Raw genomic sequence first — 22,863 nt, forward strand, 5'->3', positions numbered from 1 at the left:
TTCTCATTTGTTAGAAAACCATCTGGAAACAAAAAAGTGTTCATTCCGCCTGAAAATCAATTATTATCTTTGACGTTACCTTAAACTCGTAAAAGAAGCTCAATGCCGTCAACGCGAATTGAGCTTCCTTCACGAGTTTAAGGTAACGTCAAAGATAATAATTGATTTTCAGGCCTGTTTTATCCTGAAAATTAATCATTGTCATTGGCGCTCCAATGACAATGATTAATTTTCAGGATAAAATTGTATTGGCCGTACTTTTTTTTTTGCTCTGGGCTTGGGTCGATTAGTCGACGTAAATTATTCGTTCGCTTCGATTATTGGTTGTTCAGTATTCGTTCGTCTAATAATCGATTTCTGTAGGAAGTATTCGATTAATCGAACGATTATCGGGGATCACTATATGCACCGCTTACCGTACACAGTTCGTTCTGAACTGCATGCACAGTTCAGCCAGCGGTCAGTTCGTTCTGAACTGTAATATCAGTTCATTATTCACCGTACACATTTCGTTCTGAACTGGGTATACAGTTCATCTGCCGTTGCAAAAAAGAACGGCAGTTCGTTCACTCTTTTTGGTGAATTAGTTCTTTTGATCAGTTCATGAACGGTTTGCCCATCTCTACTTGGAAGGTAAATTATTTTCCATCAGATCAGAAGGGCCAAGTGCAGCGTAAAAATATAATAGTTTGAATGAAATTTTTTACTTCATATTGTTTGATTACCTAACACATGCAGTTCTGACACTCACTTAACCATTTGTCGATGCTGTTTGTTCCACAAATAATTACTATTATAAAATAAAACCGTCGATGGACACAGTTTTCGTTCAATATTTTTCTGCGATATCGGTAAAAAAAACCTCTTTTTTCATCACATAAAATAAATATTCGATAAGTTAAAGTAAATTTTCATTCATGATTTTGATTTTGATAGCATGTTTATTCCACCTGAATATCCATCATTATTTTCGCCTCCCAATGAAAGCACACGAAGCTTAATACCGTCTACGCGAATATACTCTTCAAAATCAGAATCCGAATTGGATTACGATTCCAATAATACAAAAGCAAAAGCCGCAGGTTTTTCATCTTCATAGTTTTTATTTTTAGATTTTCCAAAATATACTCGGAACTTGACAGTTCAGTATAGTTGTATTGGTGAACCCGAGTGCCCACCCGTGAAACATCTTAGTGCGAAACTAAAGCTAGGCGCAAATTGAGAGGCGTATAGTAGAGGTGTGCAAAACAACTCATCATGATGAACAGCTCTGATCATATCAGCTCATCTAAATGAGCTGTTCTTTATGAACAGCTCTTCAGCTCAGTTGTCAGTGCCGACTTTCAATTTGGGTCCCAAACTCGATAGCCACGAAGCCAGTTTGAAAATGTTAAAATTCAAATGAAATTTTTCACACCATATTATTAATTACTTGAAACACGTATTCCAGACTATTATTTACAACAGACTCGGCGAGTACAACATTTCCGACATTTTTACTGAGGCTTTACATTACAATAGAAAGTTTTCTTCAAAAAAAAAATTTTTTGAGATTTTTGCACCGCCTGCAAACAAAGTGTTTTTCATTGAAATAGAATACTCATTTGATACACAGAAGTTAATTTTCATTAATAATTTGAATTTTAAAAACGTGTTCATTCTGCCTGAGAGCCAATTATTATTTTTGGCGCCCCCTAAACTGGTAAACAAAGCTCAATGCCGTCAACGCGAATATAACAGTTGAAAAGACGAGGGACAAATGAAACTAAACTGATGTCTTAACACGAAGAGCGAGAGACGGTCAGTTCATTTGAATCTTACAGCTCACACACTCTCTTCAATTCTACAGCACTTTTCTCTCCTTCATCATCATCAAAGTGAGCTGAAGAGCTGTTTTTTGCGAGCTGTTCCGCGTCAACTCACTTCAAAGAGTCGATTCTTCGGAACAGCTCATGAGCGGATGGCACATCTCTAGCGTATAGCGCTCGTGAGCTTATACGAGACGGCCAACACGACTCATATGTGCCATGAACGTAACGTGGCGGTGCGCATATTGATTCGCAGTTTGGTGTAAACAACGTGCCACTCGCATACAATGGGCCCTATTATAGAAATCGAGGTGATAAGAATTTTGCTCGTTAGCTCTGTTTTACTATTATAGAAATCGAGCAATTCGATAGCACCGAGCGAGTGATAGCTATCGATGCAAGTGTCATAATTTTTCGAATTGTTTGGTTCGCTTGTTGCACATCTTCAGAGAATTATTTTGTTTTGGTTTGCGTCCCTGATATTTCCCTTTGGGAAACATTTCAGAAACGCTTAGATATATGCAATTTTCAACACATGTTCGTTTGTTTTGATCAGTATTTGTTTTACGGTGCTGCCAGAATAGTCTATACAAGGTAAGTGTACAATCCAGCATTATTTATATAAATCATGTTACAAATTTATAATGCAGAACCTACTTCCAGCGTATATTTCAGTGGTTAAAAACGAATGGACAGACAAATCACTAGCAGTTTGAACGACTCGTTGAACCAATAAAAGCGAATGTAAACATTGCTCGAGGTTTTTGTGGAGGCAGTTCAAATAGAATGGGAGAAGTGGTAGAAATCCAGTGAGGAGCCTAATGCACTGAGACCATCAATGCGTGTTGGTTCAGAATGGCAGAAAGTAAGTGTTTCTTCTACGATACATATAATTTCATAAGTAAATTTTATCATATTCTTTGAATTACTATCAACCGAATTTCCTACCTAAAAATGCTTATTCCTGCTAGCGTACATTATTACGGGTTACTTCTGTCAGAAATTTTCTTTTTTATTGCTATACTATACCAAACTTTCTATACCATATGCTAAAGCTGAAATGTCTTGCAAAACAATAATGATTTTTTTTTTAATTTACAGATTTGGATTAACATGATGTGAAGGGTAAAGGAAACACTAGCACACAATAAGAATTTAGGGCCACAGATGGTGACCCAATACAATAAAGCTATTGACGCCGCTACAACAAGAAATCGACGCTAAAAGAAAAAAAATTGTTTTGCTAAAAAAATGAAATTCATGCGTGACTCCTTATGGAATTCCATAGATTGCAGTTGTGAGAATACATGAAAAAGTTCATTTTCTAATAACTGTATTTTTTGTAAAGCAAATTGTTCCATGATGTCGTTTTTATTACATATCCATGTATGCATTATGCTTACTAAGCTTCATTCGTTGAGGGAATATCAGTTTTCGCCAAAACATAACCATATTAGCACTTTTGGGAATATAGATATTTATAATTTTCATAACAGATGTCTCAAAAAAAGATTTGGTATCCTTTCTATAGTGCTTTGTGAAACATTTCAAACTCGTTTCAAAATATTTCAGCACCAGCACTGACATTCGAGCAGAGTAACGAATCGAGCAGTTTTCCTCGATTTCTATAATTGCAGATTTTACTCGGTGTGATAGTGATAGTGATTGTATCGAATCCTCGATTCGATTACTATAATAGGGCCCAATATCTGATCCACAGAGTTGCGCGATATATTTATTTACTAATTCAACAACCCGACCAGCGCAACCATACAGTGCCAGACTCACGGTGCTATATGATTGTTCACCAACACAACCATCATAGCCGGCACAAGCACGAGAAACTGTGGTTTAGCCACAGCATCACGCGAGTCGTGTCTCACGAGCGCTGTGCCATTTTGCGTCTCCTCGTCAATTTGCGCCGTTCTATCTGTTTTCATTAGCCACAAAAACAGGGACTATATCGCGCCAAGTTACTCGCGCTATAAGCGTCTCAATTTGCGCCTGGCCTAACAGCCTTCGGGGCGATCTAGTGCGACACTGAGTGAATAAAAAAACGTTTTGACAGCAGTTAGTGCGACACTGGGGTTGAAACTGAACAAAAACGAATTCGCTATGAAACACGTCTGCTTGGTATGACCATGAGATTCAAGGAAAGGTTTATTTATCAATACCTTCATGGCTTGCAACACTATAAAACTAATTCATCGGTTATTTATCCAACAAACAGTCACCCTTATTCTGCATTCCGCCGGATCTACATTTCGTTTGAAAACATAATTTCGTTCGAGTTATAATTCCCTATCCTTCTATCCTTCCCTGTTTCGAACGTTCTGTCCATTTAAGGTGAAGGTGGAAGCTAGCCACAAATGGCTGCCACAATGGCGCTCATTTCTTTCATCTCCCTCCCTCACCCCTCGTCCGATATTCAATAATTTTGCGAAACACTGTGTAGAAAATGATCGTTTTCGCACACTTCCCATCAAGTAATATCAACCAAACTCTAATCGATTACTCACAAGATATTAAATTTTCATCTGCTTTCGCACCGTATAGTGAAGAACGTCGGAAAACTCGAGCAAGTGCTCTGAAAGTTAAATTTTCGTTTTTCTATCTTCTGCAATGGTTTTGTTTGTATTGGTGGAAGCATCGTTATTTTTTCGACACTGATGCCAAACAACATCATCGAAACAGCTATAAAAACCACTCAATAAAATGTTATTCCGGAGTCATAGCGTCCCATGTCATGAAAATCAATAGAATAAAATTGTGTTGATATCAATACAATTATTATTTTTACGTTTAATGGGTCTATAATGTAAGTTTTAGCAAGTTAAACATTGGGTAAGAAAATTGTATTGCAGAGCTCGGAACACTGCCACGGCTGCCTATGCTTTCAAAAACAGTAAACGGAAAAGTATTAAATTCAATTTAAATGCCTCGGCTAACGAAGAGAAGGGTTAAGGCTTTCCAACGTGAATATGTGAAAACAATACGATCAACGAAGGAAAATATTAAGGAATTATCAACATCGAGTTACTATGCGGAAGAACTTGTTAATACCAAAAGAGCCCCAATTCGCATGTGTTTTAAATTTGCTCATGTTACGCTCGCGTATAATCAGAATCATATGCAAATGCACCTTCTATATATATTTATATTTGCAATTGTTCATCGGAACATATCGTTCATACATTTTACTTTAGTATTGAATTGTTATTTGTTTTGACGTAGGACTACGTCTAACCGGAAGATATAGGGGGTGAAATGGAAATCTAGGCATTGAACAAGTAGGAAAAAATGCAAGATTTGGAACGCTTATAACTCGAGCATTTCTCAATAGATCGCAAAGGTTTTTGCATCAATTGATAGGAAATATATCTACGCATCTACCATAACGAATAACATTTCATTTTTCTTGAGATAAATAATTGAATAATTGTGAAATATCAAGCATTGTCAAAATGCACTATGTGCCCATTTTTGATTGGTCCATTTTGTGCTCCTCAAATCGAACCGACCAAAACGGGCAACCAGAGCAGCAGCGAAATAGAATGAACCACGATTGGAAAGGAAAAAGAAAAAAATGAACGAAACATTGGTCGCAGTCTCACACATGCGTAATTCTCGAGCCAGCCAGTCAGCTTAAAAATCCCCGCTCCGCTGCCGTAACGATCATTCTCATTCAAACCGTACACCACATCGGTTCGCATCACAACACATCAACAAACCAACCCAAGCAGCCATGTCTGGACATGGTAAAGGAGGAAAAGTGAAGGGAAAGGCAAAATCCCACTCGAACCGTGTTGATCTGGAGTTCCCCGCAAGGGTAGCTAGACCGAGCGCGTTAGTACCAGTGCACCAGTCCACCTAGCCGACGTTATATAGTTTCGGCCGCCGAAGTGATCGAGTTAGCTGGCAAAGCTGCTCGCGACGATAAGAAAACCTGCATTCGGAACAGAACACATTCGGTTCGGTGGACATCAAGACAACAGGCAGTTGCAGCGAGTGGCGAGTGGCAAACGCAATCGCAAAACGGCATCAGGTAGCAGAAGAAAAAAGTTTGTTCTTTATACACACTGCTTTGGTGGCAAATCCAGAACAAGGCGGCATCGAGGGCGGTCGAAATGGTTTTTTTCAAAACCACGAGTACTAAGTTTTCTAAATTGGAACCATTCCATAAAACAAGGCGCTTTTCAGGGCCATTAAACCTTCCAAAAAAGAGTTTAGGAAATACAGTTCAATGCTTTCTAAAACATTATCCAAAATAATAATAAAACACAAATTGATTTTTTCATAATTTGTTTGCCAGGATATGATGAGTATGTGAATTTGGCAGTTGTTCTGAGCTTATTGATTTTCACCAATTCTTAAATTGCTTCTAGATTGAAAGTACAGTAATTTACACTTATCTCGACATTTAGCTAATTGGACGGACCAGTAATGCAACATATTTAGATGGACATTTTTGTAAACATAGAGTTCCAAATTATGACCCCACATTGAAGGTCGACACTGTACCACTGTTATCGCAAATGTTCAATTACAGGTTAAAATTACTTCCAATTCGATACTGAGTGGTGGTAATGCGACGTGCCATTGAATGTAATTTACTGTAAAATATGTCACAAGCTGGATGGGAAGAGATTTTCCAACTGTGAAAGCTGTGGCGAGTGGCAAATGCAATCGCTAAACAGCAAGGTTTAGCCGAACAAGATGGGGATATCGAGTGATAACAAAACAATAAACTTCAATTAGATTGAAGATAATTTTGTGATCCTGAAAAGGACCCTTTTTAGCCTGCATGTGAATCCAACGAGCGAAAAAATCGTAATGAATGTATTTTTTTGCCATCGCTCCCTTTTAACGCTCATTCGTTCGTCTCGTTGTATTCGCCCCTCTGGCTGAGTCTGCCGATTTGTCTCTATCCTGTGAGTGTGTACCGCTAGAGTATAAAACACGCGGACGCCAAAAAAATATCTTATTTTCTTTCAAACCGTAAACCCGTGTGGTTGTACGGCATCGGCATCGTGGACGTAACAAAGGAGGACAAGTTAAGGGAAAGGCAAAGTCTCACTCGAACCGTGCAGGTCTCCAGTTCTCTGTTGGTCGCATTCACTGATTGCTCCGCAAGGGTAACTAGGCCGAACGGATTGGTGCCGGAGCACCAGTATACCTAACAGCGATTATAGAGTTTCGGCCGTCGGAGTGCTCGAGTTGGCTTGCAAAGCTGCTCACGACAATCAGAAAACCCGCATCAAGAACAGAGCAGCTTCGGTTCGGCGCTCATCAAGGCAACAATTAGTTTCAGTGAGTGGCAAAGTGTTTCTCCGGCACGTCGCATTAAATGTAATTTACTGAACAACATGTCACAAGCTGGATGGGAAGAAATTTTCCAACTGTGAAAGCTGTGGCGAGTGGCAAACGCAATAGCTAAACAGGAAGGTTTAACCGAACAAGATGGGAATATCGAGTGATAACAAAAACACAACACCAAAGGTTCTTTTCAGAACCATCAACATGTTCATAAAGAGTAAACAGTAAACTAATCCATTTTTCAGGTAGATAGGTAGGTATTCACGTAGGAGAAGGAAATAAAACAATATATTTAAAATATATATTTAACAAAAGCTGTCCCCTTTGTATAGTCCTACGTCACTCCGGTTATGTCCCCGACATTACCCACCCGTCTTTTTTTTTTTCAAATGTATTCAAAGACTCGTGTCAATGAAGCGCCACACAGTCTGATAAGTGAATTGATCTATTTACGTGTGCTTTGCTCTTCTCTCACAAACACTATTACCCCATTTTTACACGAGGGTTTACCTATACTACTACAATGGCTAGCTTGCACCTTCACCTTAATGTTCGAAGAGAAACAGATCGAACGAAATGGAAAAACAACTCGAACGGAATAAAGAATGGAATTTTATCAACTCGTTCGAAATATTTCGAATCAATCGGAACATAGAATAGGAGTAATAGAATGCAAAAATATTCCAGAAAATAGGCATTTATTCAATCTCGTCAAACAACGAACTCACAACCAGAACATTTATGCTGTTCCCTAGCACTCGATAGCACTGCTTATCAGTTGCCCCTGTCGGAAAGCTAAAATCCTCCGGAAAGGACATCAGTTTTGCTACTTCTTGTGGGGTGAAGTAACGCACTTTAAGCGTTTTCAAGCAAAGCATGCGGCCCTCTTCGCTGTCGGCTGACCTCATGTCGCTGTAGATGCGATCGAACTCCGCTCGCGAGAGTGGACTATAAACCGACCCGGTTCCCTCGGCATAGTGTGTATAGGCTTTCGTGAAACACATTGAGTTGGTGGATTCCGGTGTGCAAACGTCCATCACGGGTAGTCTTTTCCGCAGGATTTCTAGTTTAACTAGATACATGTCCAAATGCTCACCCTCGCGCTCTACCATTTCTCCAATGGTTTTCAACGGCACCATATGCCTTACACTGGGTCTGGTGATTATATCCCCAGCGGGAGAGCCGAAGGGGGCGCGTTTGGCCACACAGTAGTACCGATGGCGAGTGTTTGGCACTCCGAAATCGTGGGGCGACAAAACATACTCTTTGCAGTGGAAACCAGCGGCACCGAGTCGTGTTTTGTACAGCTCTCTCGCCTGTGACCGCACAAAACCCTTCACATTCTCCATAAGAATGAATTGAACGGTGGGAACCTTATCCAGCAGGTTGCAAATGTGCACGAACGGATCCGCTCGGTGGTCTTCCACGTCCTTGAAGTTCCCATTGCAACTGAACGGTTGGCATGGCGGTGACATGAGGATCACATCTACGCCTAGCTTGGTGATGCGTTCCGCTGTCAGACCAACGATATTACTACTTTTGGCAGTGCCCAAACCAAAGTTGTGATTGTAGATGCTGTTAGCAACGGGATTGATATCTATCGCTGCCATGATTTGGAATAGTTTACCGGATCCTGTAAAAGGGAAGGCGTTATCAACGTGAAGCTTTTTTAAAAGATTGATTAGGATGAGAAATACTTCGAATAGCATAGTGCATGCCTCCAATCCCACTGAACAGCTCCAAGACTCGATGCATCGTTTTTGGTTCATCGTGGACGTTTTCGAATTGCATTTTTATTTTCACTAAGTCCATAATACCGGTGCGTGTTTTTATGTATCGGAGTTGCAAACCTCCGATTTTGAGAATCTGTGTTACATGCGTTACATGTATGTATATGATTTTCAAAGAGGGCGTGTGGATTCGTATTCATTATTGTTACAGTGAAATAAACTATTCGCGTTGACGGCGGAATGGTGTCGACATCTGGATACGATATTAGTTTGTATGAGGTCAACTATTCTCTATCAGATTAGTCGACCCTAAGGCAGTTTTAAATTGCTAAAATTTGAATGAAATTTTTTTCTTTGCGTTATTTGCCTTCTATAAGTACGCTGTTCTGACCCCAATTTAAACTATTTTCTATCAATTTTCAGATATTCTCACCAAAACTTGCCATTATAATACAAAATTATCTTTAAACACAATTTGTGTATGATATTTTTTTACTACTTGCAAGCAAAAGTGATTTTAGTTTACCTAGAGTACTAATTTGGTTTGGTAAAAATAATTTTCATTCATAATTTTTATTTTAAAAGCACGTTCATGTCTTTTGCAAACCCATATTGTCATGCCTGCTCCCCCATTTCGTAATACGAAGCTCAATGCCGTCAACGCGGATGAGCTAAATTTACACTGAAGTACATTTGAATTTCATTTGTGATGTTATAAAAATTGACATTACACTGAGAGGAAAATTTAGTATATATGACCAATTTTTTGGTAAATATTATCAATTCGCTAGTCATTTTCTACCCTACTAATCATTGGTACATCCTACGAAAAAAAATTGGTAGACACAAATGTCAAACAAAACTATGGTTTGTAAGTCCAGTGTTGGCTCAATTTTTGGCTTCAGTAATGGCTGATTTGTTGGCCCTCCATTGGTTCAATATAATTGAGTAATATGATTTTTATTTCAAATATTTTTATTCTTATTAATATTCTTATTTTTATAAAATATTGAAAACCTTTTCGAGCAGGCTTTTAGCGAGCGAGTTGGGTATCACGGTACTTAAAAATGATCAATCATTGTAGTGAAAAATCTCTCAGTTTAGTCACATGCTGATTGATCATTGTGGATCAAAATTGGTAGTACTTGTTCTTTCAATTTAATAAGAAATTCTCCACTCAGTCTCATGCCGAGCCGGAAGTCAGCAGCACCTGCTCGTCGTTTTAATCTTGTGACAGCGGAACATCAAATCTGCCGGAAGAAAACCCTTGTTATTAATAATATTCCGAACATCTTTCACATATCTAACTGCGAAATTTATCTAAAATAGCCAAGGTTCATAGCGCTGTCGACCGGTTTCGAAACCGGCACCAAATCGTCTTCATTATTGCCACTATTGACCGCCTTCACCAATGGATCTTTACCTTTGTCTACTTCCTCCCTTTGGCGGATTGCTTGATTGCCGATCGAATGCTCCAACCGCGCTTCTAATGATTGCCTCCGCGCTGACAATACGACCAGAATTAAAGATGTTACTGCTTGATATGACGCTCCAAGTTCGAGTGGAGGCAGCATGTACCAGCAACGAAGCGCCTTGGAGCAAATTGACCACGCAAAGTGACTCTCCCTATCATTCTCAGACGCGAATTTTCTGTTGTTGAGCTCCGCGAAGTTGTGATTTGTGGAGGAAATTGTGTAGCAAATAGGACACATATCGCTCCGATCCTTCGATGGAAGGATTAGTGGGCTCCCAAGTACTGCTGTAGAATTAATGTTGTCGTGACGCTGTGTTTGAAATTGTGGAACTTTCGCCGTAGCATATTGTTCATCAGCTAGTGGAGTTTTTGCTGCAGACAGTATATTATTGGAACAACACCGACAATCTGCGCTGTTGCTGCTGCTTCTCATCTGAGTCGATGTTGTCCGAATCGGTGCTGGTAGTCTTTTTAGCTGTTGATTGCTCAGTGTGAAACGGTTATTGTTGGTTTCCTAGCTGCTGACGGTACGATTGGCCCAACTGATATCCATCGTTTCCTGGAACAACGGCTCAAACAATAATCGGATCTTCAATCAATTGTGTACGGCGACATCCGCCGTTTTGGGCCTCTAATGTTTAGTTTATCTAAACGCTTACGGCTGCATGAAACTTTTGTATGGATTCTACGATTTTAGGCTGAAAAAGGAAAATATTTAGGTAAAATGAATCATAATAAAAACCGAATGTTTACCTCCGAGTCGCTTCGCTTCCATTAGAGAAATGGCGGTTGCGCACACACACAGTTGTTAGAAATGAAAATACTCAAGGTTACACATGCTATGAAGTAAAATGTACGAATCATTGGTAGGGATGTACATTGCATCTGACATCAGTTTTACAAAGTTTTGGTAATATTTACAAAAAATGTGTACATTTTACAAATGTTTCAACTACTAAAGATTTGGTAGCTGCATTTACTAAAGTTTTTCTCCAGTGTATATTCGCATGACAAAAACACTGATTGAAATTTTTAATAAGAACAACATTTATTATATTGAAAAAATTGTAGCAGGTTGTGTTCAATACACGACCGCATTGTTGACGTAGAACTACGCTGTAGTTTAATTTAAGTCTCTTGTTTATAATATACATATTATATTTATATATTATTATTTTATAATGCTACGAAAATTTTGAATTAACCATTCTATCAGTTTGGTCGCCCTGAAATGTTTTTTTTTTATTGTAGAATCATTTGACGATAATTGTTTGATGATTCATTTTTGTGCTCGCTGAACAATATATGCTCGAGATAAGCGCATCTGTCATCCTTAGTGGAGAAACTTTGATACTGGCAAGCGAAACCAAATCACTTACAAAATTCGACATTTATTTTCTTGGGGACTAAATAAGCGAAATAAACTCTATCTGCATGCGTACCTAAATAAATTAATGACTTATTAAAACTTATTGAATAACTTGGTATTCCGCAAATATTTTTTTGGTGCACAACCTTAACACTTGCTTCACCTTAGCGTCAGTTCAATGCATTGATGCAATGCAACGAAGCCTTTATGATGACAAAAAATAAACAATGTTAACTGCCTGGAAAAGGCTGAATATTTGCCTCAGCAGAGATTCATTACTAATACCTTAGCGTAAATAATTCCCTCCCGCTATCTCCCCTCCTTGTTTTTATTTATCATTACAAATGGGGTTTCAGCGTAGCGAAGATGTACTATTTTTACGTACAAAAAACTCCACTCTTTCCTCATATTACACCTCCACCCCCATTGCGTTGAGGAAACCATTCGATTCCTCGCCGTCCAGCTCATCCAACAACGGTGTTGTCCAGTCGGTGTCCTCACGAAGAATGAAGTTTACCTCTGTTCTGTATGTTCTTGTTTTTAAAGGGACTTTAATCGAAAGGTCATTCGTCCAAGAAGTTTGCCTCAGCAAGATACACTGTCTATACTCTAGTCAAATATTCCCCTTCGTTCTTCTTTTTTACCTTTGTTCACAGAGACTTTACATCTTACGATTCCCCCTACGTTGTTCGTCGATAGTTCTACGTAGTAAACTACGTAGCACCTTTAAGCCATTCATCGTCAATTAATATTGTTCGTAGTGATTTGAAACGACTCACATCTGCGGCATTGTTGCTCATGAATCGCAACAAGCAATCTAGAGATTTCATTGCATCCAAGGTTGTCTTTTCTGGCAGGTTTCCATAAATCACAAGCAATTTGTCGAAAACATTTCGATTCTGCGAATGAATTTCGACTGGAGCAACGTCTCCACGCTATACTAAAACAACAATCTGATGATCAGTGAATATCAAGCTTGATAGCCATGTAGGATTGTTGTCGACATCGTTCATCTGATGCTAAGCTTCATCTCTTTATTAGTGGTAGCTGCGATCTGGTCTATGAGCTTCTCCCACGAATTCTCAATCATATTCTGGCTGATCTCATTCCACGCAGAGAACAACTGGTCAATGTTCTTTTTGAGCCGATCCTCAAATTTAGGTGCCTTTTATCCACCACTAAGTGGAGCATAAGTTTTCGCTTACACTGTTGATTACTGCCTGGATTTCACACTTTGTCTGCCTGGTTGATCAAATTTGCTGTTTACCATTTTGAAGCGACCCTAATACTTTCATGTAGATACTTGGATACCTACCACATCGAGTATCACTCGTGGTGCACTTGCATATCATATTGCGCTTGAATGCTCAGTAGAGTATTGAAATTGCTCGATGCGTGGCTGAATGATACCATAGGCGAAGAGTTATCACTCGCGAAACAAATCTCTTGTCATTCAAGCTTTTTTCGAGTCATAATATAAAACTGAGAACATCTCTTTGGCTGGGAACCGTTGTGGCTTGGCTGCCACGTTGCTGCATGGCATGAATGTAGTGCATCTTGTTCAGTTTGTGACCGCACACATTTTTTATTGTTGGAGAGTGCCAGGTTTCGCGAGGCCGAAAATGTACAATTCACCACCATTGTACACCTGGGACCTTAGCAGATTCAATTCAGTGATTTTTGACGCCATAAGATCTTTTAATTTGTTCTGTGTTATTTTTCGTTTTTAAGTTATGATTTTTCAAAGTTAACATGTTTTCAGTTTTCGTTCAATATTTCTATGCGACTAGACTGGATGTATGTGACTATAATCCGCCTAGTTGGCAATTATGTTATTTTTTCAAAAAAAGCTAGCTAGTAGGCTTTAATTTGATATGTATATCATCTGAATCGGTCCAGTAGTTCAAAAGTAATAAATTTTTGAAAAAAGTTATTTTTGGGAGAAAAGGAAAAACAATTTTTTTGGACCATCGGGTAGCTTTGAAGAATCATAACCCAAAAACAAAAAAAACGCCTCCCTGGTTACGAGATATGTTATGTGAAAAATCCTCAGCTTTCCATAAAAAAATATTAAGAAAATATAGCGCTCTTGGTCCCGAGACCATGAAAAGTATAAAAAATTATAGGAGGTTGTGTCCAAGATACGACCGCATTGTGACGTAGAACTACGCTGTTATTTTTTATAAGTCGCTTGTTTTTACCTTCGGACATTATTCTATAATGCTGTGAAATTTTAGAAACAACTGCTTAGTAGAATAATCTCTGGAACGGTTTTTTCATTGTAGAATCAGTTGACGATAATTGATTGATGATTCATTCTTGCCCTCGCAAAACAATACACTAGCTGATCGTATGTCGCAATTTATTTCATGTCAATGCATTGGAAATTTACCTCGAACGCTATTCCGGTGGCCTTTTTCGCAATTTACATAGACTCGGCTACAGTCGATTATATACATGTTGCACCAGCACCATTATTCCACATCTTATAACTACATCAATATATCTTTGGCACAGCATGGAAACAACAACAACTTTTCAACAATGACAACCGTTGCAAGTATCAAATATCATGCTACATGTTATTTAGTATTGCCTCAAAGGAATCGCACCTATAGGCATCGTTCGTACAACGTAAACCAAGCGCCAAACAAGCGTTCACCACAGCATGCATACAGAGCCATACATTGGTGGCTTTAAACTACCAGAAATATAAACACTTCTCATCATTTTGCGCTATTCTCAAAAGAAACGCTTCTGTTAATATTACTGGCCTTGAGAAAAGTTACATTGATTTCTTATGCTTGAGAGAAGCTCAGCTGTCATCCTTAGTGGAGGAAGTTTTGTTACTGGCAAGCGGAACCTAATCACATACAAAATTCCAGAACGACATTCACTTTCTTGGTGACTAAACAAGCGAAATAAACTCTTTTCGTTAATAACAACTTCGAAAATAGTAGCAATGCTTCATTATGATCAATTTAGCGCAAATGCAATCCTAGTTGAAGGCAGTTTTGCGACTGGCACGCGAATCCAAATAGCTTATAACATCCCAGTAAGACATTCAAAATGTTTGGTATTCCCCAAATAATTTTTTTGGCACACAACCTTAACACCTGCTTCGCTATAACGTCAGTTTAATGCATTGATGCATTCTCATAGGCACCAACGAAGCCCTTATGATGACGGAAAACAAACAATGTTAACTGCTTGGAAAAAGACTGAATAATGCCACACAGCTTGTACTCTGATGTAACACCCATCGATGCGAATTCGCTGATGAGTTTGTCAAGAGCGACCGCCTTCGCCACCAGCGGGGGGAGCTTGATTTTGGTTGCTGCCTGCGTAACTGCGTTTACATTTTCGACCGACGCGCCGAAATCGCCATCGCGTGCATCATTAGATGACGCTTGTCTCGAAATTTTATTGCCCCTGGCAATGCGTTCGTTCGTTCGTTTACAGAGCTCGAGCCTGCCTTCCTCTTCTTTTTTCTCATCACACACTACGCGAAGCGTCCAATTTATGACGCGGAAAGAAAAACACACGATACGAATAACGCGAAAAACGAATAGAAAAATCAAACGACGATTTCCAAGTTGGATTACCACTGGTGGGGTCCAATCTTAGATCGAAGCGCAGCGAAAGCAAAGTGAACTGGATTGCTCAAAAGTCCGATGCCGAATGGAAGTTTGCCTCAGCGAGATCCACTGTTTATACTCTAGTCAAGTATTCCCCTTCATTCTTCTACTTTTCCTTTGTTCACGGAGACTTTAAATCCTACGATTTCCCCTCCGTTGGTCGTCGATAAGTTGCTCGTTATTGACAGCTTTGTTCGGGAAAGCACACAAATGGACAGAACAAATGTAGGGGAAAATAGAAAAGCATGAATTTTAACCATTTACAAACCCGGGGATTCTAATGTATAACATATCAAACAAATCTTACGGTATTTCCGATTCGTTTAGTATGTAAATCACCAAAATCCGTTCACGGCAAAAATAGTTATTAACGTTAACTTTATTTCATAAAAACGTGACCCGTTTTCTGATTTGGCACCCTTAATGAAAGACGTAGTTCTACGTCAAAAACAAATACAATCAATAATGACAAAACCAAAACCTAAAATTTTTGCAAGTGTAGCATTTTTTCAAGAATAACTAGCTAGCTAATGACAGCTTTAATTTGATATGTCGACCGACTAAATCGGTACAGTAATTCACAAGTTATGAATTTTTGAAAAATGTAATTTTTGGGAAAAAGGGGAAAAAGTCTAAAATGAAAATGGGCACCCTAACGAGATAATAAAAAAAAAAAATACGGGTCTAATAGTTTGCGATAAAGAACGAAACTACCACTTTTGACGAAAATCTGATAACTACTATATCGGTTTGACATGGAATGGTTGATTGATAAAGTTTTAGCGGAAATACTTGGAAAATTATAGAAAGGTAGGTAAATTAGGGTGAGAAATACGTGTTAAAAGTATTTGAATAACATTAAGTAATAATTTTTCATTCATTTTTCAACAATTTTAAACTAAACTATTATATCGAATCGATTAGTCGATTCAATCACCATCATAATTACACCGAGCAAAATTTTGTATTTCGTAAATCTAGATAATTTTTTACCGAGCTCGAACTTCATGTAACAACACATATTTAAGCATATATTAAAGCGTTTCTTAAATGTTTCTCAAAGGAAAATATCAGGGACACAAACCAAAACTGAAGAGTATTCATAACTTTGTTGTAATGTTTGTTCTCGTCGATAACTTCGTCGTTCCATGTTATCATTGCGGCCGTTTTTTAAACACCACTAGTTAAACCCTTTCGTTACTCTCTCTTCTAGGCCGACTCGGAAGCTAGCCTACCCTGTGTAAACTAGGTATCATTCACATTCTCATCCCTATTCTGCATTCCGGCGGACGCTGCCATACAAATGAAACACAAATTTTTGCATAACTTGAGAATTAACGAAGCAACTGAAACTAAATCTGGCATGTGAAGGTTTTAAGGTACAATAAATGTTTCTATGGTAGTTAGACACTCCTTCCTCCCCAGCAAACATTAAATCGTATAATTTTGCACGTGCCAAGTCTTACAAGAAATCCGAATAAATCATAATCGCATATAATATCAATCAAAGTATGTATCGTGTATATTTGAAATCGCATAAAATGTAAAAACTCGATTTTATATACCATTATCAAATTAAGTCGCATATCGGTATAATAAACATCAATTTTATGATGTACATTGTCGTAAAGTATATTTAATCCGCATCATATGCGTGTATTACGCTGATGCAGTTTGTGTGTCGTATAAGCGTATAATTTAAATCGATTCAGTACTGTAGAAAATCGTGTTGCATGCTGAAGAAAATCATGTTTCATGTAAATCATATTAGATCCTAATAAAGGACATATTACATCATATTGAAATGTCAATGAAATGCTGATGCACTCGGAAGTTTTAACCGCTGTTGAATTAAATTGCAGATAGCCGCGCGAGATAGCTGGTGGATAATAATCCAGACGACCGGAGTTCGAACCCATATCGGAGCAGTTTTCACCAAACATCAATCTGTGTCATTTTAAACATTCATATTCCACTCCCAACACAAGTCAATCAAACAATTATTATTTCTACAAACATAAATACTCATATATAAAAATGGCGATTCGTGAGGCTATAATAAACATTTCACGAAAGTATTTTGCGCCATTTGTTTTTTTTTTCTATGTCTGTAATAAATCGTATATGAGTATGGTAAAAGTCGCTATTACAGCCGGTCAAAGTTGCATATTCATCCAAACAAATTCGGTAAGCATTTGCCATGTATGTATATGGCCTCCACTTTTGCATGCATATGCCAGTTAGGCGCATTATATGCCAACCAAATTTTAGGGCATATGATGTTATATATACGCTTGTTATGCGATTTAATGTTTGCTGGGTCCTCTCTAAGGGAGCAATCATACAAATGAAACACAATTTTCTGCATGGCTCGAAAACTAATCAAGCAAATGGAGCCAGGGGGCACGAAACGTTTCTATGGTGAATAGACACTCCTTCCCCTCTCTCTAAGGGGGGCTGGCATACGAGTAAAACACAAATTTCTGCATAACTCGAGAATTAATCAAGCAAATGAAACCAAATTTGGCATATAGAGGTTTTAGGGGACAATAAATGTTTCTATGGCGATTTGACACTCCTCGCGCCTCTCTAAAGGGTGGAGGGTTGCATAACTCGAGAACTAATCATGCAAACAAATGGAGCCAAATTGGGGATGTAAGGGTTTTTGGGTACGAGGAATGTTTTTATTATCGTATGACACCCCTCCCTCCTCTGGAATGGAGAAATCGACTCGATTTCTATAATAGGGCCCATTGTTTTCCCCTGGTCGATGCTATCGACTTTGTTCGGTATCTATGCGCCCTATTATGTAAACCGAGCCGAGAAGTCGATACAATACCCGCTAACGCCGAGCAAAATTTCGTATTTTGTAAATCGAGTAATTGAATATATTTAAGCGTTTCCCAAAGGAAAATATCGGGGATGCAAACCAAAATTGCTCGGTATCTATAATAGTAGAATTGCTCGGTATATATAATAGTAGAATTGCTCGGTATCTATAATAGTAGAATAGAGCAAAATTCTTATCGACACGATTTCTATAATAGGGCCCATTACCTACTCGATTTAGATAAAAGGAAAAAAATACTAGATGCAATGGATTACTTTTATTCATTTTTATTGAACTCTTGTAATTTTACGTTTGCTCTACATTACTTCCGTAGACAAATTGCAAGAACTTAAAATTTAGATAAAATAAAAACTATTTTGATTATACATGTGCAGGAAGAAACAAAATTGCAGATTCACAGATAAACACCTATTCTGTTTCTTACTTTATTGAAGAAAAAAAAGTTAATTGCATGTTCATGTGTGGGTATGTGTTTGTGTGTATGGATGTATGCTTGTTTGTGGGCAAAAATATTCGGTTCTGTCTGTGCCTGAATTTCAGTATTGTATACAAGATTTTTTTTTGCTTCCCGACCAGTGGCGGATCAGGGAAAACAAAATCTGATGGTAAAATTGTTTTTGCCGTTTTCTTCATGTTCATCACACATTTCCTTATCAACTACTATCTTAAATGTATAATTGTTTTTAAACGCGAATGAATTTTATGAATTTTCTCACGACTGCGTATAATATACTAAACCTAAAATCAGTTTTCTTTTAAATTTTCTCCTTGGGTCAGATGTTTAGAAAGATGACGTCAAAGAAATCAAGAGAAATATCAACCGAATTTGGTTGAAACGTGGGAGATGATGCTGATAGTGAAGGAGTAAAATGGCTACTTAAGCGCGTTCGCCTCGGATGCGGCGAGCCAACTGGATATCTTTAGGCATGATCGTGACTCGCTTCGCGTGAATGGCGCACAAGTTGGTGTCTTCGAACAGACCAACCAGGTACGCTTCGCTGGCTTCCTGCAAAGGTTAAGGAGGTGAATCAGAAACAACCCAAGAAACAATTTCTAATGATGATGGTTACCTGGAGTGCGCCAATAGCGGCCGACTGGAAGCGCAAATCGGTCTTGAAATCCTGGGCGATTTCACGGACCAGTCGCTGGAAGGGCAGCTTACGGATGAGCAACTCGGTAGATTTTTGGTACCGACGAATTTCACGAAGGGCCACAGTACCCGGACGGTAACGATGAGGTTTCTTGACACCACCGGTCGAAGGGGCACTCTTACGAGCGGCTTTGGTGGCCAGCTGTTTACGCGGAGCCTTACCTCCGGTGGACTTACGGGCAGTCTGCTTTGTACGAGCCATTACGCTAGGGAGGACGAGGAATGCATGTTATATCTTTCATATAAGTAAAAGCCGTATAACACCGGAGACGGTGTTTCTGTCGGGAAACAAATGCTAAGACATGCGCAGAAAAGATAAGCACAAAAAATCAATAAAGAATCAGACATCTGCAAACAATCCGATTCCCGCCTAATAATTAGCCATTTAGGCGCAACTAGAACATGAAGTTTAATAACCCTGAGAATCGAAAAAAAATACAGTGTTACACTAACACTATTGATTTGAATCTTCAAGGCGACGAAAACAGAACACCGAAAATCTTTCCCACGGATGAGGCTCGGCCTTCGCCCCGACACACAATCGGAAGCCAATATTTTTTAAGTGAGATAAATAATTCATTAAAATAGCACAAAATAGGGCGTTTGTTTACAGAATATCGATGACGATACGCACAAAGTAATTTTGTTTTTGCAAATTTTACGCGAACAAGATTCAACACGAAAATGCTGAAAACAATGCCACAAAATGGCGTCTCAACAGCACTAAAAGGAGAGTCAATAAGAGACTCACCAAATCACCGATCAGTTCTTAATAAAGTAGCAAGCCCTTCTATTGGTATGCAGGTATTTATTTTATTAAATTTTCCGTTTTCCGCCCACAGCACAAATTTCTCCCGTATTGACCTCAAGAGAACGAAACAACTTTTCCGACTTGAAATGATTAATTTCAGCATGCAGATTATCATTTAAAACTTACCTTTTTCACAAATAATTGTTACTAAGAGATGAGCGATTGAAATATACTTCCACTTGTGCAGCGTTCACTTCACACAATGACGAGGGTGCGAGCTTTTTTGGAACTTTCGAAGTCTCCGACGACGATGATCGGTGTGAGTGTGGTAGCTGTCGTCGTCGTGTTTGTTGTCTCTTTCCCTCTGCCGGCCGTGGGTGCACAAGTGCTGCTGGGACTATCTCACGGTTGGATTGGCGCGCTTTTGCCAGAAACAAAAAAAATTAACACTTAATTTTATAAAGAATAACGGAAAAGGCAAGTCAGAAACAATTTTAATAAGAAAAACCAGTTTTTATTTTAATGTGTGATCGATGCTTAATGATAAGTAAATAAGTCTGTCATACAAACAAAGTGGAGAAAAACATTCCATTGGATTAGTGTGGTTGGCGAAATGGCATAGTGTGTGTGAGTGGCCGAAATTTACCGAGTTTCGAAAAAGCTTTCACTTTAAAATTCGAAATGCCCAGTGACGGCGGTGGTAATGGGAGTTAATGTTTGAAGGTTGTTCTTTTTGGCGAAAGATGACGCGTGACAATATTTTTTTCAAATCTCGCATAACTTTTGAAAAGGTCCAATGTAACATTTTGGCCAACTCGAGAAAAACGTAGTTGAAGACCCGAACATTATTTCGCGAATTGTCTTAAAAGCTATCAATCTTTATCACTGTTCTCACCACTACTATTGTTCCATGATTTGAGATTAAGGTTGAAGCCTCGGAGCGAAAAATGTTACATTGGACGTTTTGACTGCCCGCGTTTGCACATTGGACATATTACGTTGCACTATAAAAATTTGAAACTAACTAATAAACAACAATCCAAATATCAGCATTTCGTTCTAAAGACTGATTATTTTTGTTATCACTCGTTGAATTGCACTGAAATCGATAACAACACCTGTAAGAAACAAATTCCAAAACGACCGAAGTACGACTGCGAGTTGTTTTGACTGCTTTGTTACTTCGGTCGTTTCGGCCGTCGGAGGAAAGTGGCGTCCGAAGTAACAGCCGGGTGCTTAAAATTCGAATCTGTACATTGGATATTTTTTGTATCGGCGACTAAAAGATGAAGAAGATAGATACGTGAACGATTGTTTTTGTAATACATTCAATGATTGAAAACTAATAGCGTGCATCCATTAACTCGATTTACATAGGACCTTTTCAAAAGTTACGCGAGAAATCATGTTCGATTGTAAGGGCGATTACACATCCGGTTTCTGCCGGACCGGTTTCAAAAAGCGCCGCTGGGTTTGGACGGAAAACCGGACAACAATGTGAAAGAGACCTCGCGCTACACAAAACCGTACATCTCTCATAAACACATACACGCATTTATTTATATGTGGATTTGACAGATAAACATTGCCTTAAATATTCCTGTTACACACAACGAATTTACGGAAAACCTTGAGAAAATACGAGAGCCGAATTATATTCCGGACAATAATGTCGATTTTGTGAGCAGTAAACTTCCAGTCATGCACGAAACGGTCGAGCTAGTGAAAAAACTTGCCTTTCGTAGCATCCGTAGCGAAGTGAGTTCCCCTCCTGGCGGCAGTGGTATCAGTGATGGTGGAGTGGTACCATGGTTCAAATCGATTGGAAAAGCTAGATAACGGAAGACGAAACGTATCAAATCGATGAGCGAATGAACAAAATACAAGGCCTCGAATGAATGTAGGATAATTAATCTGAATCAAGGAGCGGTGTCACCGTATATGTACGTCGAAATCATGTGAATTGATTTGGTAGACGATCGGGATAAGGATATCGTGGGTTTCTGTGTTTGGAAAGGTGGTTTGCCTTCGAGATGTAGAAAGATTTTGGATAGAATTGAAAAACCGAGAGAAATACCTTTGGTTTTTACAGCGCCAAAGATGCTTCAAAAAATAACAAGAATTGGCGATGAGGAACTCTTCACTGGTTTTGTACTGGACAAACACTTGCGAGGCTTGATTGAGGAGTGGTAAAAGTATAAAAAGTCTTTGAAAATGGTCCGTTGCAAACATTTATATGGGTTTCTTTCTATGTTCCAGCAAAGTGATCTGTATTCGAAAGATGAGCTCCAGACAGAAAGTAACCAAGATAAAGCGAATAATGGGCATCCAGTCACCGGACCAAACCCTAATCATATTCAAACCGATACAAGCGTTCTATTGGTTCTTGAAACCGCAGCTGCTGCGGCAACCACGAGCCTTCTCAAGTTTGCGTCCCTTGGAGAATACATACGGCCAAGTGATGGAGTGTGGAACCTTCTAGATGGTCTTGCTGTACTTTTTTCGGGTTCTGCGATACAAAAAGCGATAAAGCTTAAAATCGAGAAACGAAATCCCGCATCTACCATCGACGTAATAATTTTGTAGCAGTTTCACTTGTGATTGATATCAATATCCTGGATAGAACCGAAAACGGAAGAAAACTCTTTTTTTATAAACATTGAAAAACACTAACACAAACTATCACTAGCCAATAACAACTCAAATATCGACCATTACATGCACGCCGGACTCTTTAAAACGCCAGAAAATTTAATTGTAATAAGGTTTAGAACAT

The 22,863-nt window shown here is 38.7% G+C and overlaps 3 protein-coding genes and 1 long non-coding RNA gene across 5 annotated transcripts; 1 reads left to right on the forward strand and 3 right to left on the reverse strand.

Moving 5' to 3' along the window:
• Positions 1–7,787: 7,787 nt before the first annotated feature.
• On the reverse strand, positions 7,788–8,993 carry LOC129761838 (tRNA (cytosine(38)-C(5))-methyltransferase). The gene is made up of 2 exons (XM_055759627.1): positions 8,822–8,993; positions 7,788–8,757 (listed from the first exon to the last, which is right to left on the reverse strand). Exons 1-2 carry the CDS (start codon positions 8,934–8,936, stop codon positions 7,823–7,825), a joined length of 1,050 nt encoding a protein of 349 aa, XP_055615602.1. The 5' UTR covers positions 8,937–8,993; the 3' UTR covers positions 7,788–7,822.
• An 892-nt stretch (positions 8,994–9,885) lies between these two features.
• LOC129763289 (uncharacterized) lies at positions 9,886–11,186 on the reverse strand. Its single transcript, XR_008740878.1, has 3 exons — positions 11,082–11,186; positions 10,278–11,026; positions 9,886–10,104 (listed from the first exon to the last, which is right to left on the reverse strand). It is a non-coding gene; the product is annotated as an uncharacterized LOC129763289 (long non-coding RNA).
• A 7,250-nt stretch (positions 11,187–18,436) lies between these two features.
• Positions 18,437–20,433, reverse strand: LOC129768300 (histone H3.3A). Its single transcript, XM_055769854.1, has 3 exons — positions 20,274–20,433; positions 19,257–19,542; positions 18,437–19,192 (listed from the first exon to the last, which is right to left on the reverse strand). The coding sequence occupies exons 2-3, from the start codon at positions 19,536–19,538 to the stop codon at positions 19,064–19,066; spliced, it is 411 nt and encodes a 136-aa protein (XP_055625829.1). The 5' UTR covers positions 19,539–19,542; positions 20,274–20,433; the 3' UTR covers positions 18,437–19,063.
• A 281-nt stretch (positions 20,434–20,714) lies between these two features.
• Positions 20,715–22,812, forward strand: LOC129768311 (uncharacterized). Of its 2 annotated transcripts, XM_055769865.1 has the most exons (3): positions 20,715–20,810; positions 22,180–22,276; positions 22,347–22,812. In XM_055769865.1, the coding sequence occupies exons 1-3, from the start codon at positions 20,801–20,803 to the stop codon at positions 22,567–22,569; spliced, it is 330 nt and encodes a 109-aa protein (XP_055625840.1). In that variant the 5' UTR covers positions 20,715–20,800; the 3' UTR covers positions 22,570–22,812. The 2 variants fall into 2 exon arrangements, 1 of the variants encoding a protein (XP_055625840.1); XR_008741658.1 differs by lacking the exon at positions 20,715–20,810 and having other exon boundaries at positions 22,196–22,282.
• The last annotated feature ends 51 nt before the right edge of the window (positions 22,813–22,863 follow it).

Source organism: Toxorhynchites rutilus, chromosome 1 (genome assembly GCF_029784135.1).
Source record: "Toxorhynchites rutilus septentrionalis strain SRP chromosome 1, ASM2978413v1, whole genome shotgun sequence".
NCBI lineage: Eukaryota > Metazoa > Arthropoda > Insecta > Diptera > Culicidae > Toxorhynchites > Toxorhynchites rutilus.